We start from the raw sequence: 12,212 nt of genomic DNA on the forward strand, positions 1-12,212 counted from the left end.
CGATCCTGGTAAGTGGCTTTATCGGACTAGATCCGAGGGACTGACGGGTTATTCCTGTTTAAGTGTGTCGCTGCCCTTAAGAGTGCGACTTGGGCACTTAAGCTGGAATAATTCGGGAGTTTCCGCCACAAACGGCTCCCGATGCCAACGGTCGACTCTGCGAACGCAACAGTGCGGAACAGTGCCAAGTCAGAAGTTAGAGCGCAGGAGTCAAAAGGCACCGGACTGTCCGGTGTGGCACCGGACTGTTCGGTGCCGCAAGAAGACAAGTGTCCCCAACGGTCATCTGCTCAGAACCCTAACGACTGGGTGACGTGGCGGCACACCGGACAAGGAACAGTGCCTGTCCGGTGGCGCACCAGACTGTCTGGTGCGCCCGTCGACAGAAATCTGTTCTTTCTGTCCAACGGCTATTTGGGTGGTTGGGGGCTATAAATACCACTCCAACCGGCCATTTAAAGGTGTGGGAGCCCAAGCAACATATCAAAGCATATAGTTGACATATCCAAGCCCTCCCAACCACCTCCATTCATTGATCTATCTCATACACAAGATTTAGGCCACATCAAAGCCTCACAAGTGCCACAAAAGAGAGATCAAGCAAAAGAGAGCTACTCGTGTGTGTTTAGCGATAGTGCCTTGTGAGAACCATTTAGAGAAAGTATGTGCTACATCTTGTGATCATTTGAGCGTGGCGTTTTGACTCCCATTCATCTTCCTCCAAACCTTTTGGAGACTTGTAAAGCTAGCAAGTGACACCTAAGAGTGTGGTGGTCCTTGCGGGGTCTTAGTGATCCTTGAGATTAAGAAGAAGCACTCGCCAGTCTTGGTGATCGGTGGAGAGAGGGAAAGGGTTAAAAGAGACCCGTCCTTAGTGGACTCCTCAACGGGGATTAGGTTCTTGGTGAACCGAACCTCGGTAAAACAAATCACCCGTGTCACTTGTGTTCATTGCTTGTGATTTGTTTGTTTTCTCCCTCTCTAAGTTCTCTTGCACTATTCTTTGTCAATATCACTTTGTGTTGCCTCAAGTTAAATTCTCATATTTAGAAGCAACACCTTGCAAGAAAGAACTTGTGTTATTTCTCTTCTTATCTAAGCCCCTTGCATTACTCTCTATAAACATTTTAGTTGTGTTGATTTGTATTACTTCCGCATTCTTTTAAAGCAACACTCTTTGCAAAGGACTTAGTTTTATACTCCGATAATTGTGCATCTTGTTCTAACCACTAATCAAGGGATCAAGTCTGGGTTTAGAGTTATAATTTTCAGGTTTTGCCTATTCACCCCCCTCTAGGCGACTTTTAGATTCGTACATATTATCCTAATACAAGCATCAGGGACTAATTAGTATTTTTTCTCTTCAGCTTAACACCAAGTTTGACCTTCGTAACCACCTTGACTCGAAGCTGCCATCCTTCGGCATTTCACGCATACTTGTGGTAGCTTCAGCATTTACTCTCATTGCTTATAGGCAATTTCTCCGTCTTGAGGACCTTCGGCAGAGAAGGAGACCCCCAACAAAGGTCACATGAGAAAAAAATGCCGAGATCGAAGCTACGATTGAGAAGTTATCGTGTTTACGTTATACAAATATGAATTAGAACATTTAATTCAACATACTTGTATTAATCGATATTTATCGAATGTAAATTAGAGCTATTACCTAGTTTTAATTAATCTGCTACACTAATAGCTCTTGGTTAAATAAGCAATTTAATTAATATGAGCGATTATAAGCGAGACGAGATAACAGCGCAAGACTAAGTGCGAGATGTGCGAAACAACACAACAGCATGCGAACAGCACGCACGAACGACGTGCGGACAAACGCGACACGCGAGAACTATGAAATAGATGATGAATTTATAATAAACAATTAATAATAAAAGAGTATTTAAGTTAATATTAACTATGTTGATATTTATTTATAAAAGCGCAAGTTGAAAACTATAAATTAGATTTAAATGGAACGCTAATTTAATAACTGTTGGTCCAACAAACATTTAATAAATTATTTAAAATATGTGACACCATGGAATAATATTTTTAACATGTAGATAACTTTAATATGAATCTAACGCGACTTGAACAGAGCGAATCAGATTTATAACGCAAAAGATATTGAATATTTAAAACAATCAAATTTCTGCGCGCAGTTAGACAAAATTCCAGGGTCTGTTTTGCAAAAAGTCCTTCTTCTTCCTTCTACAGCCGCCATGGGCGACGTTGGTGGGGGGCTTGGTCGTACAAGGGGCAAGGGCCGTGGGGGGGGGGGGCGTCTGGGCGCCGCGCCGCCGGCTGCCAGCGGGGGGGCACGGGGGTAGGCGGGCGAGCACCACCGGGGGGCTCGGCCCGGCCGGCCGCCACATTGGGAGGGGCGCGGGGATAGGGGAAGGGAGGGGAGAGGGCATGTGGGGAGGGAGAGAGGGGGTTGTGACTTCACGGTGAAGAAAACGAAGAACGAGAAGAAGAAACAATGGAGTTTGCTCACCGAAGAAGACCCTCGCAAGAGCCGAGAAAAAATCCGTCGATTGACGGCGAAACTGAGGTCGGATCGACGAATCGAAAGCACCAAGACGAAGCCCTTGATGAGACGAACGCAACGGTACTCTCGGATTTCGCCAACGACGCTTGGATTGAAAGTAATTGCTCACTGGAGTTATCGACGGAGTTGGAACTACCCCGAACTTCAGCAAACAATTTCGGGAATTGTAGGTTGAATCTGGGGAAATGGTTTCGAGATTTGTAAAGGGCTCGATGGGAGGGTTCCAACCATATATATATTTCTAGGGTTTTGAAGATATTTTTTTGTAATAAATTCATTTTTAAAATTAATAATTCCTGAAAAAGGCTGAAATCATATTTAATGTCCGAAAAATATCTCGAAGGCTCCAAAAAATATCTCGAAGGCTCCGAAAAATCTAGGAAAATTACTAGGAATGATTTGGCACCCAATGAACTCAAAAAAACATATTTAGAGATTTTTAAAATATTTTTAAGTACCTCAAATAAATAGATTTTGTTTCTTGGAAAATAGAAAAATATTCCAAAAAATATGAAAATTTAACGGAAACTTCTACAAGGTATATTAACATGTTTTAAATACGTTTTGCACTTAGAAACACTATGAAACAACATGGATGCAACAATCAAAGCACCTCTATGGCTCACTTCACTGGGCTTACGCCAACATATAACAAAATAACTTTCCATTATTTTAGTAAAGAGAAAATAAAAAGTAAGGAAAAGATAGAGTAACACCTGAATTTTGAGTATAGAGCAAAGAAATTTTTATACCCCAAAATTTAGGGTTTTACAGAGGGCTTCGTAGGTCATGAGAGTTATACGGGACGATGTGCTCGTAGGTTATGAATGGGAAGCGGACCGACGCCACGCTATGGCTCGGTGTCAGGTGTGGTTAAGTGCGGTCGACTACTTATAGCGAGTCAGTTTAGGGCCAGACGCGGGATCCACTCGAGTGATTCCCTTTCGACTTTTCGACCTACCTTGTCAGGTTCCGCCACGCTCGACCCTGGGCTAGGTGCCGCGGGGTTCGACCGGGAGTGTGTCATTTGAGGATTGACGTATCTGCCTTGCCAACTGACTAACGGGCCCCAGCGATCGGGACTCCTCTCCTCAGCATACTATCTGACTGGCGGGTCCCAAGGACCGGGGGTCATTCCCTCGAAATGCACTTTTTGCTAAACTTTAGCTCATGGGGAACCAAACAGACTGTCTAAAAATGGTGTGCTAAAGTTTAGCAACCACTAGCACTTTAGCTCCATCAAAGGTGCTAAACTATGCTAAAAATTGTCCCCAACCCCATTTTTCTCTCATTCCACCAAATTCTCTCTTTTCTCTCTCCCCTAGAACCGGTCGCTTGCTCGTCGTATACTGTTCATGCATTAATTAGAGATAATATGCTAAAATTTAGCACTTGTATCAAACAGCCCTCAAGTGCTAAAGTTTAATAACTAAACTTTTGCATGTGCTAAACTTTAGCACTATGAAAACAAACATACCCTTAAATATATTTCATCATCTGTCTTTGAACTAACTATAGGTAGTTACACCTTATATACTAGGATACCTAGATAAATGGACTTCTTTTGAGTAATTACTTTTGGGGTTTCTAGCTGATTAACATAATGCAAAATACAACTGATGAACTGAACCAGGTGTACCTCTCGGTCTCGACGGCTAGGATACACCCGGACCCAGTTTTACCTGCTGAAGGCCGCTCGTTGCACGCCATGCGTAAGGATCGTCAGATTCAAATTTCACTAGTCACATCCAGGCGACATGAACAGGATGAAAGGGGAGGCGCCAAGAACAACTCACAAGCAGAGTGTGCAACAACCAGAATGGAAGAGATAAAGACATGCATAACACTCAAAAGGGGCAAATGGATAAAAAACAGCTAGATTGTTTAAGTTTTCATCCGAGTATTTGTATTGAACTATTATTTCAAGACAAGAATATGCTCTGTATAAGTATGTAACTATGTACAGAACAATATCACTGTACAGCCAATGAGAACTGTGAGGGATCTTCAGACCTATCACAAGCTCATGCTTTGCATTACACTGCATGATACCACACATTACCTGCTACATTGTTTCAGAATCAGGCAGTGACTTAAAGAAGACCCTTGCCTTCCTATCCAGCAAAATTTGTTGATCAAGAGAAGAAAGTATCAGTATCAAAATCTCTACTGTCTACAACAGATGGAGTTCTTTAGTTTCCTAACCACTAATGAATCTATCAGTAACTGAATAGGTATCTGTTTTGGACAAAATGTGGAACCAGGTTTGGCCACAGGCCCACACAGCCTGCTGAAAGCTGCTCAGCACACACTATGGCTCAGAATCAGATTTAATTTGTACCATGTGAATGTGGTCTCCGTAGATAAAAAAGGAGAGGATCCAATTCAAGCTTCTGTATTTGCTCTTCCATCACAACATAATCAGGTCAATCAGCAACCTCTTGTTGAGGATTGCTCTTCCGAACATAGTGTAACCTCATGTGTCCTCCTAAAGCATGCCCTGACCCAAATACCTTTCCACAGACCTTGCACTGGTGTGTCTTGACGTTCACTGCAGCTGAAATGTCACTGGATTTCAACTCCAAATCTGTAGCTGGCTTCATGAACTCAATATCTGCATCAACCTCATGAACAAATGCATCCAGAAGAACCTCCTTTGGAACATCAACACCCGAATTCAACTTGTTCTTCTTCTTAAAGTGTAGCGACATGTGGCCTCCCAATGCATGTCCTGACCTCAGTAACTTTCTACAGACCTTGCACTGGTGCTTCTTGATGTTCATTGCAGCTGAAAGGTCACTGGACTTCAACTCCTCAACTGAAATGTCAGTCCCTGGCTTGATAAACTCAGCATCTACATCCATCCCATGATCAAACACATCAAGCAGCACTTCTTTTTTGGGAGCATCAGTGACCAAATTCAAACTGCTTTCCTTCTCACAGTGTAACCTAATGTGGCATCCCAATGCATACCTTGAACTTAATAACTTTCTGCACACCTTGCACTGGTACCTCTTGATGTTCGTTTCAGCTGAAAGTTCACTGGACTTCAACTCCTCAACTGAAATGCCATCCCCTGGCTTCATGAACTCAGCATCTACATCCATCTCATAATCAAACACATCCAACAGCACTTCCTTCTTGGGATCATCAGCAGCCAAATTCAAACTGTTTTCCTTTTCCTTCTCACAGTATTCATCAAAACCCTCATAAGCTGGATTCTTGTCAGATTGCAGCCTTGCACTGTTTGTGGACTCGTCAGATTGAACCAGCTGATCAAAAGCATTCAGATTTATCTCCTTCGACACCATGGGTGTTGAAATGTTGCGATCCTTATCTCCCCCACAGCAATCCTCATAAGCAGAAGTCTTGTCAGAATGCTCTGCCAGCATCAAGAGAGCAACTGCAGCGTCCATCTCTGATTTGAGGACTGGCATCATCCTTTTTGATCGCTTACGCTTCACTGGAGAAAATAGCATCACACTGTGCCCATGATCACCATTACCATTGGCCCAAGATTCCATCAACCCAGCTGGTTCAGGTTCTTCAGACTTTGTCACCACCTTCTTCTCACTGTTAATCCCCAAGTCCCCCCTCGGAGATTGGCAAGAAGATAACACCTTTGAGCAGTGCAGGCTTTGAGATTCTAAAGATGACAGTGAAGACTTCTCATCACTGGAACCCAGCAGGGGCACAGGCAGATTGACGACAAGGTCAGGAGTGCTCTTCAGCTGCTTGCCAGCATGCCGGTGGCACGACATGTGGCCTCCGAGAACCCTCCCTGAAGGGAAGTTCTTATTGCAGATTTTACACCAGTACTTTTGAGGCCTTCTGGATGGCATATCTGAATCAATGCATAGAAGAAATAAGTAAGAAGCAGAACATTAAGATAATAACATAAGCACACTAGTCACTAGTGCTTGCTTCTTTGAAGCATTTGCAAAAACAGCTAGCATTTGATCAGATAGTATAGTAAATAGAAAGACAGGATGCCACTTGACACGGAGCTACTGAATGAATCATACAATGTAGCACTAATAAATTTAAATAGAAAGTCAGGATAGCATTTTTCTAATTATTGTTTCATTGGATCGTTTGTTGAAGCACTGAGTTAGAATTGTTCAAGGAAGACAAAAACTTCCATAAGTAACTACTTGCAACAATCTGTGAAATGGTCATGGGCATTGTGAAATCAGAATTTGTTGCAAGGTATCAGAGACTGAACAAAACGAGATGCTAGCAGCTAGATAAAGTAATCATGTAAAAGAATTGCCAACAGTTTCTGAATCATCTATGCAAGTTCATTGATGAATTGAAGATATCATGGACCAAGAAGGCAAGAACATACTTTGATGCTATAGAAAGATGGAGCCAACATCAATCAATTGCCTGCTGCTGCTTTTAAACATTTGATCAGATGTTAAGGGAAAGTCAATGACTTGCTTTAGCAATTGCAGTGAACTGCCAACTGAGAATCAGATTCGTACCTTGAGTACTTGGTTCATCGGTATCCAGGAGAAGAGAAAGCCAAAGAATGTGCACGATCAGGATGCGCAGTGCAGGCAGGGCTTGACACTGAAACATAACAAGAAAAAGATTAGGCCAAAAGATTAATGCCTAAATAAGCAGAACAAATAATGCCAAGAAGACTCATCACCACCACAGAGATACAACTCAATCAAATTCTGCACGAAATCTCTGATGTCTTATCGATGTGAACACCTACCGAGAACCACAAAAACATATAGCCAATTTACGGAGAGGCATATGACGAAACATTACAATGTAGTACGCACTTGAGAAAGACGGTGCGGTGCGTGTGAAACTAAATTTACAGCAACTTGTGAAGTGTTCACCGGTTCACGAAGATTGCCAAGGATTCATCGGAGAGTAACAGCATAGTGAGATGCTAATTACCAGATGAAGAACCGGAAACTAACCACCAAATTCGTCTAGCGATCGCAGTTCTGCGAATTGGGGGCATGTTGCGCAGCCAAGGCTGATGGCTTGATCGCTGAAACAAGATCGTCATAAACGGAACTAGCAGTTGAATCACGACTCACGGAATCCACGGCCGTTCGCCCCGCTACCTAGATTCCCAACCCATAGAGACAACTCGATCGAATTCCGCACGAACCAGAGAAATTCCCCAGCAACGCCTCCGAAAACCCCGGAACGGAACAGCAGAATCAAGCCAAAGAACCCCCGGAACTCTGCGGACAAGAAGAAGCACCTGGAACCCCGCACAATCTAGCTCCGCGGCGAAACCCTGCGGTTTCCTGGAGCTCGGCGATAGACGAGCCCACGCACGCCGCGCGCCTCCCAGTGCCCGGCTCACCCTCGCCGCTGCTGCTACTTCTTGAGGGCGGTGTGTACTGTGTGGGCGCTGCAGCCGCGGGGTAACGGGGTGGAGGCCTAGTTATAGTAGGCAGTGGCGGGCTAGGAACGTAGACTGAAACCGTCACCAGGTTCATGCGTTCGGGCGGCGGATGCAGGGAGCCAGCGAGGGGTGGCCGGCTCGCTCTTGCCGCGGCGGTGCGGGAGCGGGACTGCGGGGTTTATCGAGGGCAGAGCAGAGCGATCAGAGGCTGTAGATTGACTATGATAAAGACAGCCTTATATAAATCTACCTCTATTTCTAAATATTTGACGTCTAATAATTTAATTTTAACTAGAAAATGTTATATATAAAAACCTAGAGACTATATCTTATTTCTCGTTTTTATTATAAGATACTCCTTCCGTCTCAAATTATAATTCGTTTGACTTTTTTATGCCATATTTGATCGGCTCGACTTATTCGATTTTTTTTAAAAAAATGGAAAATTCAAATCCATATTTAAAACATATTATATGCTAAACAATATCATAGCAAAAATAAGCAATAAATATAATTTTTTTGAATAAGACGAGCCGATCAAACTCGGAATAAAAAAGTCAAATGAATTATAAATTATAACGGAGGGAGTATAAAAATAGAATCATATAAAAGATAGAAATTATTTGTTGAACAAATCTTCTCTTATTTTCATCATCCAATAATGAATACATAGAATCTTTATATACATAGAACACAAACTTCTAACTAGTGATGGGTCCAGAATTTAAAAGATGGGTATTCAAAATTGCTAAGAGGTATAAAAATTTGGCCATATGAAGTCAAACAATATGATATGTATAATAGCGTATGTTGTTACTTGCTTTTGATTCATTCAGAGTATCAAAAACAAGGCAGCATAATTAAATCAATCTTCAGCTTGAGCTTCATCATTTCATCCTTCCTTTTTGGGGAGAAGGAAGATTAAAGAATGAAGAGATGAAAATGAATGAAGAAAAAAAAGTAAAGAATGCCAATGATAAATTATGTACACTGTAAGGGTAAATCACACAATTCAACCTTATAAGATAATACTTTCTCCTTTCTTTTTTACTATTTACCAAAATATTACATGTATACCTTCGGCTCCGCGAAGTTACTAGAAGAAGGAGAAGGAAATACAACTTCGAAGACAGAGTGACATGTTTTCATTCGATTAAAAAAGCATGTCTAATGCATAGCACTATTCCTCTATTTATAGTCGTGAAGTACAACTTCGGCAAAATTATAATTGTGCTCTTAAGCCTATATATTTGAACTAGTGAACAAACTAAGGGTAGTGTTGTCTTTTCCTCCTATTATCTTGTTGAGCAAGCTTTGAGGACTTCTCGTAACTTAGTATTGCTTCATTAGTCACACATATACATTGTTAATCCGAAGTTGCTGCCTTCGTACTCGCATCCGTGGCCATTTCAACAGAAGATGATCTTCGATATTCTACCTGTAACACTTGAAATAGGCTAGGAAATAGCTGCTAAGTCAGTGTTTTGAGGGCCTTTGGAAGAAGAAGACCCCTGAGAGCACCTAGAGGGGGGTGTTGAATAGGTGATCCTGCAAAATTAACTCTAACCAACACAAACTTGGTTTATAATAGGTGTTAGTGAGAACTAAAACCAAGTTAGGATGAGAAGGGAGAAGAAGGGAGAACTCTTCTCTTGATTGCTCCTTTAAGATGAGTATTAAACTTAGGAGCAATAATGCAAGAGAGTAGATGATGCGTCACAATGCCCAATCTTCACGACGTAGGATCAATCTTAAGATAACTAGCTTCGAAGAAGCCAAGATAACTTGCTGCAAGCAGTGATAACTAGTGCAACCTGACAAATAAAACTCGAAGTCAACCACCATCTTTAACCGGCAACCTGAATCGAGGATTCGCCCAACCACACTCTCAAAGAACCAACCAACACAGCCTACAATCAATCGAGGAGACCTCGAAGGAAGTAGGAGCACCACTTGGGAGCGGATAAAGCCGCCGCTTCTACAACCCCGCGAAGGAATTCACAAGAGCAAAGGGGTAGAGATCACTCTCAATATTTGTTAGCACACATCTGAACAAAAGGGTTCTGTTTTTATATTATCCAAAAGTTGTCTTACATCATAGACATATGGGCGTATTTATACTAGAAACAACCAGCCTTAGAGACGTATAAACACGAAAAGAAAGTATTTTAACGTGCTAATGTGTAGGGGCCTCTTCGGGAGATCTGCAGAGCTGAATTCCGTGTGGCTGTTTGACTTCTGCGCAGCCTTCACTATTTTGATAATAACTTCTCCTAGGAATCTCTAAATGACGTGGGGTTTGATGCGTTGGAAAGCTGACTTGATAAGCTTTCTCACCATGCATAGCATGTTTAATGAAACTTCATAGAATGATGCAGTTTAATATGGAAACTTGGCCATCAAATGGATTGTTGACCTTGTGACCAGTCAGCACTAAAGTAGATCGTTCGCCTTTCTGGTAGATTTGATCAAGTAAGACTTAGAAGTGTTGGAAACTAGACTTCAAGAGCTTTCTAAAAGGTACTTATGGGACCTCATAGCTTTTGGGTCAAAAGATATGACTATTTCTTCTGGATGGTTCTGGTGCGCTGGACTGACTCGAACATAGCTTTTCTCTCTGATTCGCCCTTGATATGTTTTGTTCTTCCTCTTTGGTGAACCTAAGCAATATCAACATACACGACTTAGGTAGCATAAAGTTCTCATTAGTGTTTAATTGAAATTCATAAAGTAGCGCATGCACCTCTTGTTGTACCTTCTTACCTCGGCTACATGTAATTGGTCCATCAAAGACTTGGGCTAGTGATGGTGTTGGTTGTACTTGAGTTGATGTAGCTTGACTTGGGGGTTGAACATGTTGCTTAATGGCGTGGTCGTATCATCCCCCTCCCCTTGAAAAGGAGTCATCCTCGACTCTGAAGTGTCTTCACTTGTAAATGGTAGGAGGTCAGCAACATTGAATGTGTTGCTCACGCCATAACTTGGTGGAAGATCTATCTTGTATGTGTTATCATTGATCTTGGCAAGAACACGAAATGGACCATCCCCTCGTGGCATCAATTTGGATTTGCGCTGATCAGGAAAACGCTCCTTGCGCAAGTGAATCCAAACCAAGTCCCTCGGTTCAAATAACACTTTCTTCCTATGCTTGTCCGTGCTTACAAACTTCGCACTGCTTTGAGCTCAATTGCTTCCTTGGTCTTCTCATGTATCTTTTTATATATGCAGCACGCTTGGAAGCTTCCATATTGGTTCTTTCCTGCAATGGAAGGGGCAACAAATCTATCGGAGCAATAGGTTTGAACCCATATACAATTTCGAAGGGGCATAAATTAGTTGTAGAATGTACTGGCCCGTTATAAGCAAACTTCACGCGTGGCAAACATTCCTCCCAATCCTTCAAGTTATTTTTTACCATTGTTCGCAGCAGCATTGACAATGTACGATTCACCACTTCAGTTTGTCCATCAGTTTGAGGGTGGCATGTGGTGGAGAACAAATGTTTAGTCCCAAGCTTTGCCCACAATGTTTTCCAAAAATACCTCACAAACTTGACGTCACGATCAGATACGATGGTCTTGGGCACTCCATGTAGCCTCAAGATTTCTCTGAAAAACAAATTAGCAACATGTGAAGCATCATTGCTCTTGTTGCATGGAATAAAGCGATCCATTTTTGAAAATCTATCCACCACAACAAAAATAGAATCTCTTTTTTTAGTTCTAGGCAGCCCTAAAATAAAATTCATGCTTATGTCTTCCCAAGGAATTTTAGGAGCGGGTAAAGGAGTATATAAACCATGAGGGTTCAATTTTGACTTAGCTTTGTGACAGGTGACACAACGCTCCACAAATCTGATGACGTCTCTCCTCATCTTGGGCCAATAGAAATGATCATTGAGCAGTTCGTAAGTCTTCTTTTGTCCAAAATGATCTGTTAGACCACCTCCATGTGATTCCTGCAATAAAAGTTGTTGGGGACTTGTTCTCAAATGCTATGAGTTAAGAACCAGGCAACACAAATGTCAATGGTTAAAAACCTTCGTCCTTCAAAGCATTATCTCCCTTAGGATATAATGATCTTCAGACGAAGGTCATGAAGGACATACCTTCATCATCTTAATATATAATGAAATGAAGGATCATACGAGAAATACAAATAAAACATGAATAATCATATGATGTCATTAGACTATTTATATTCTCAGTATATAATCATGAATAAACATTAATGGTATTGAATTACATTTGTACCTTTGGCTTGACAGAAGGTAAGAATCCAAGC

General features: G+C 41.9%; 1 protein-coding gene across 2 annotated transcripts; it reads right to left on the minus strand.

Moving 5' to 3' along the window:
• Positions 1 to 4,431: 4,431 nt before the first annotated feature.
• Positions 4,432 to 8,090, minus strand: LOC100279576 (Zinc finger C2H2 type family protein expressed). Of its 2 annotated transcripts, none has more exons than XM_008674488.3 (4): positions 7,782 to 8,090; positions 7,036 to 7,123; positions 6,897 to 6,943; positions 4,432 to 6,392 (listed from the first exon to the last, which is right to left on the minus strand). In XM_008674488.3, exon 4 carries the CDS (start codon positions 6,388 to 6,390, stop codon positions 4,975 to 4,977), a length of 1,416 nt encoding a protein of 471 aa, XP_008672710.1. In that variant the 5' UTR covers positions 6,391 to 6,392; positions 6,897 to 6,943; positions 7,036 to 7,123; positions 7,782 to 8,090; the 3' UTR covers positions 4,432 to 4,974. The 2 variants fall into 2 exon arrangements, with proteins under 2 accessions (XP_008672710.1, NP_001146045.1); NM_001152573.1 differs by having other exon boundaries at positions 6,897 to 6,940; positions 7,782 to 7,916.
• Between the last annotated feature and the right edge of the window lie 4,122 nt (positions 8,091 to 12,212).

Source organism: Zea mays, chromosome 3 (assembly GCF_902167145.1).
Source record: "Zea mays cultivar B73 chromosome 3, Zm-B73-REFERENCE-NAM-5.0, whole genome shotgun sequence".
Classification (NCBI taxonomy): Eukaryota; Viridiplantae; Streptophyta; class Magnoliopsida; order Poales; family Poaceae; genus Zea; species Zea mays.